We start from the raw sequence: 5,755 nt of genomic DNA, 5'->3' as shown, positions 1-5,755 counted from the left end.
ATTTCTGTTGAATACTTAAACTTTTGAATTTCTAATTCCATCAATTTGATGACCGATTTGTTTTTAAAACCTTAAAAACAATTACTATAAAATTTTAGCCAATTTTTTTTACCTGATATATATCTGTACAAACAAAAAGGTTTATCATACAATCATATATTTTTGTATAGGAAAGCAAAGTCCCGTTGAGTTAGCTTTTGGAGTAAAGAGATAGTAATTGAATCAGTGATCAAACTAATTGGAATATTAAATTATCGAATTATTGATTCAACCCTTGAATTATTTAAAATATATTAGTTATTAATAAAATAATATTTTTTATTTTTTATATTTAAAGTCCTGTTGAGTTAACTGTTAGAGTAAAGATATATAATTGTTAAAATCAAACCAGTTAAACTATTGAATTAATAAATTATTGATTCAACTATTGAGTCATTAATTGAATTTATTCACTTGATCGATATAATTAAATAATTATATAAAATTCTATCTTTCTTTTTTTCATAAGATAAGTATTTTTTTAGTTTTGTTTTTGTATGTTTGTATCAAATTAAAATTTTTCACCTCAAGTATTTTATTGAAATTAGNNNATTAATTATTATATTTTAAACACATATATAAAAAGACACATCTAAAAAATATATCTATAAAGATATTTCTATTAAACACAGCTATAAAAAAATATTTTTATTAGATACATCCATAAAGACACTTCTATTAAACACAGTTATAAATAAGAGTTGGCAGAAATTAGCAGAAATGCTGTTGGTAACGTAGCGGGATTGATATAAAATACAATATCTTAGATGATACATTATGTACTAGCCTAGTGGCAAGCATAATACAAGCATAGTTATTAGAACCGAACCGATAATCGACCCGGCCAAGTTATTGGGTCACTGAGTCATTGGTTCAACCGGTGGATTACTGGTTCAATCGGTTGATCCGGTCATAATTAAATAATTATATAATTTTTTTATATCAAATTAACTTATTTTCTAATTCATTAATTAATTAGTATCTATTACATTATTCAAATATATGTTAAAAAAATATTAATATTAATAGATGTCATATAATTATCAGTAACAAAAATATGTCATGATTAATAAAAAAAATTTTGCTTTTTTTTTAATTTATAGATATTTAACAAAGTTTAATTTTTATTTTAATAATGATATAATTAAAAAATAATTAAAATAAGAAAGAGTAAATATAAAATAAAAATAAATTAAATTAATATGAACACTATTCATTAGAACAAAAAGATAAAAAATATATTAAATTTGCATGACTAAAAGAATTAATATATAAATTATTAATTAGGATATATCTAATAGTTAATAATATATTCATAAAAAGATAGAATATAACACAAAAAAGTAAGCTTGTCTTAGCGGTAGCAGCCTCCTTTTATAACTTGACTGATTCAAGTTCGAACCCCAGTGCTGGCATATGCATCAAATTTTTGAAATTTGAGTAACCGGTCCGGTTTGATTCTCAGATTAGACCGGATTTGATCGGGTTTTCCGAATTTGATCGGTTCGTATGCTTATTCGGTTAAATTGTTAATCTGGACCGGTTCAAAATTCGGTTTGCCAATTTTTCAGTTGAACCGGCCGGTCCGGTCTGGATTTGATAACTATGAATACAAGTGCTAATATCAGCGTGACATTACCAGGCGCGTGGTCACCCACGGATTCGGTTCAAACCGAGTTTGGCCGGCTCTCGATGGGTTTGATTGGTCAATTCGAATTTTACTACTTCAATGAATAAAATGGTCCTAGATCTAAATTGGACTGATTTAGAAGAGGAGTGTTACAGGCCAAATTAGCCATTTTTTTTTACTGATTAAATACTGGCCAAATTTTAATAAAAATACTAAATCCCTAAACTTTCTCAATTTGAAATCCAATTTATTAATTTTTTGGTTGAATCGACTGGTTCGGTTCGAATTTTTAATACTAAATAAAGACATACTATAAGATAGCAAGTTACTTTCAGATAAGATGTGGATTAGATAAAAATTATAAAACTGAAGTAAACAACCTTCATACTATGATCCTCTTTTTCTTCTACCCAGCTCCCCACTCCAACAACAAACCTTAGAATCTCATAAAAGTATATTTTCCTGGGAATGAATTCTATTACTTGATTGATAATGCTTAATTGGGAGTCACATTGATTTTAAGATTAGGGACACAAGTATAGTATGTGTTTTTGAAAAGAGAAATTTTATATACAAAGTAAAAAAAGAAAGGCCAAATGAGCAAATCTATGCGATCTTAATCTAAACTCATTTAACTCGTGAGTTATCCTAACTGAATTAAATTGAACTTTTTAAAAACAAATTGTGATTTTATTGGCTCGATTAATCCATTTTTAGGAGCAAACCAAGATGATCACTACCAAAAATATATTCAATATCATTGGATTTTGTTTTGGTTGTTTCCATTATAGTTGCCGTTGGATTTTGTGTGGGAGGATTCGACGATAATACCTAAAATTAAAACTCTCAAAAATTTTACCGTCGGACATAAAAATATATATGACAGCTAAATTTATCACAAAATTGTGGCACCAAAATAATTTAAATGGCGCGAAATTTTATCATTACTTACATAAACGTGTTGTTTTGCTTAGTGAAATTGTCACTATTGGTGGATTTTTCCGCCACAATTTTATCATTTAGTAATGTGTTGATTTATATTTAAATAATTCTACTAGTTAATTAATAAGAAGTCTAGTCAACAAATATTTTTGAACTGCATTTTAATTTACCTATACTTTTTCATATTTTAATCTATTTCTTATTCCTGACTACTTTTAAATTATTTACTCATCTAATGATGAATAGAGTATTCTGCCAAGCACTCTGCCAATTTAAACTTATGTATATTTTGTTTTTAAAAGTTTTCAAGTGAATTAAGTAAGAAACATTTGTGATTTGTGAAGTATCTTTTATTTTTATTTTTATATAACTTCAACACTTGTCAATAACTTCCTTAATGTTTATATGCATTTAAAATTCAACATTTAATTGATACAGGAAAGATGAGGAGTCAAGAGTAGAAAAAAGTTTGTTAACATGATTGCCATGTTTACCACAAAATTAAATGTAAATATACTCTTCTCTTCACTTCTCTCTAATGAATCTATTTACATCCGGGACTTCCTGAACAGCTAATTTCATTTTGTTTGATTGGGATGCCATATATGAAAACAGTAGATGAAAGGAAAATGTTCTAATTAAGAAACTACCACTGCCCCTAATATATATATGTATTATCAAATTTTTTATTTTATAAGAATTCTTATTAAATGGTGCACTTGATTCTTGTTTTCCTCTTGTTATTGTTGATGGGTTGGGTTTCCTCTTCTTCCTTGGATCTTGATTTCAATAAATGGGGTTTCAGCTTGTTCACATCTGATTGTTGAACTGGTTTTAGAAAGAATTCTTCAGCCCCATCTTCCAAGCATCTGAGATAAATGAGAATTTACACTTATTTGACATTCAGTCAATTAATGCACCTAATTTGTTTAAAAAAATATAAAAGATATTTATACAACTAAAAAGTTGATGATATTGGATTGGGTTATGGGATCCAATTTCCTCACCTATTGATCCTTGATGGAACATTCTCTGAGGACATGATCACAACTGGTATGTCTTTAAGAGAATTTGATTCCTGCAAATCAATGAACCTTTATTAGTATTTAATATTTATATTTAGAGAACAAGAAATTTTTCATTAAAAATATAAAAAATTTAAATTTTTAATGTATTTATTTTGTATTTATTAAATAAAAATATTTAAAATGTTTCACTAGTTATAAGTTTATCCCGTGTTCTAAAGACACATGTTAGCTAAACCCTTATATTTATTGAAATCTATTAAGAGAATGGCAATTGAGAAGATGAGTCCAACTTCAAATTCGGTTTGAGATTTGTTATGGTTTTGAAAATTTAGAAAATATCACAAGTGACTGTTTGTATTGTTTGAAAAATCCATATCACTGGCATTTATGAAATCAGATACCTTCTTTTCAAATTATTTTCAAAAATAGGAAAATAAAAATGTTGATCCTAAATCAAATCCATAGTTAATAATTTGATTTGACCAAACTCTCTGATCCATTCAAATTTTTGGAAATGATAAACAAATAATGTCAAAAAAATTTACACAAATTAAAGATCATACCAATCAAAAAGCTACCTTAATTTTTCTTAGCAAATCATGGCCAGTCATTTCTGGCATACAGTAATCTGTTATGATCAGATTTACATTAACTTCCTCATCCTGCATAAAATAAGTATAAGAAATTAGAGAAAAATATTAATACAAACTTGCTCATTTAAAATTATTTCTTTCTATCCATAAAAATAAGCTAATGACAACAGAATTGAACCTGATGAATTTCAGGTGTCTCATAACTCTTTAATTTATCTTCAACCATACCAAGGTATTGTAAAGCTTTAATGGCAGAGTCCACTGTTGTAACTGCAATTACATCACATTCATAAGAATAAGATACCATGTAACTGCAATTAGTTCTAACTTTAGTAACATAACTTTTTAGCTCTAGCACCCAAAAAAAAAATCCTTCATTACATGCAGATAAATGGAGCTAAATCAATTTTAAACTCCAACTTTATCAATTGAATCTACTTTAAAACTCAATTTCAAGTTGTAAAAAAATTCATGAATTGGCTCAAATAGCTAAAAGACAACTATGCGTTTGATTTGTATTTTTTATTTTAATATTTTTATTTTTAAAATTTATGAAAAAATTGATAAAAATAAAAAATAGAATTTTATTTTTTTATAATTTTTTTACAAATTATAAAAAATAAAAAAATCAAAATACAAATTTTTTATATATTAGAGAAACATTCTATCAATTAGGCTGTCATCAACAGCCAAAACATGGAACTGTGCCGCAGCAGACATACCCATAATAATTTGTTGAAAGAGATAAAGTATTGGGAAAAGAAGAGAAGAGAAAGAGATGAAGATGAAGATGGTGGTGATGGTGATGAATCATGAGGACTTGGCATTTTAATGGGGAGCCAGGTCCTAGTCATGAAGATGCATAATCCACATAGGAAATCTGACAGTTTGGAAAGGGAGATCCCAAAGATTTCATCAAGAATCTCCATGATATTCTACGTTGATTCTTGAATTCATCAATAAGCAAAGAAAGTTCTCTTTCTTTTTATCAATATTTTAAAACAACTCCTGGCTTTTCATGAGAGATAAAGGACATTTGTTTATATCAAAAAAAGATCTCATTCTATTTTTTGGCATGTGCATCACTTGCTTAGTGGCTTACCAAGCCCCACACATATCAGAAGCACCACCAATCTAGTAATAAAGATGATTTCCCTGATTAACAGTGGCGGAGCTTAAAAATATTTTTGAGGGGGGCAAAAATTTTCATATAAAACGTANTGTATGTTCTGATAATCATTTTGGCTTTTCATGAGAGATAAAGGACATTTGTTTATATCAAAAAAAGATCTCATTCTATTTTTTGGCATGTGCATCACTTGCTTAGTGGCTTACCAAGCCCCACACATATCAGAAGCACCACCCACCACCAAATAAAGATGATTTCCCTATTTTTATTGCTAAAAATTAAGATCAAACTCACTAAATACAATTATTTAAAAGTAACATATGTAAAAAAATATAATTACAATGATAAAAAATAAAAAAAATATTTATTGAATATTTTTCTTATAAAAAATTCA

The 5,755-nt window shown here is 27.3% G+C and overlaps 1 protein-coding gene across 1 annotated transcript; it reads right to left on the bottom strand.

Moving 5' to 3' along the window:
• Positions 3,085-4,684, bottom strand: LOC107611605 (two-component response regulator ORR10-like). The gene is made up of 4 exons (XM_021109777.1): positions 4,411-4,684; positions 4,218-4,301; positions 3,619-3,689; positions 3,085-3,480 (listed from the first exon to the last, which is right to left on the bottom strand). Exons 1-4 carry the CDS (start codon positions 4,537-4,539, stop codon positions 3,318-3,320), a joined length of 447 nt encoding a protein of 148 aa, XP_020965436.1. The 5' UTR covers positions 4,540-4,684; the 3' UTR covers positions 3,085-3,317.

Source organism: Arachis ipaensis, chromosome B08 (assembly GCF_000816755.2).
Source record: "Arachis ipaensis cultivar K30076 chromosome B08, Araip1.1, whole genome shotgun sequence".
Classification (NCBI taxonomy): domain Eukaryota; kingdom Viridiplantae; phylum Streptophyta; class Magnoliopsida; order Fabales; family Fabaceae; genus Arachis; species Arachis ipaensis.
Note: the sequence above shows the minus strand (reverse complement) of the source record. Positions and strands in the feature narration are given on the sequence as shown.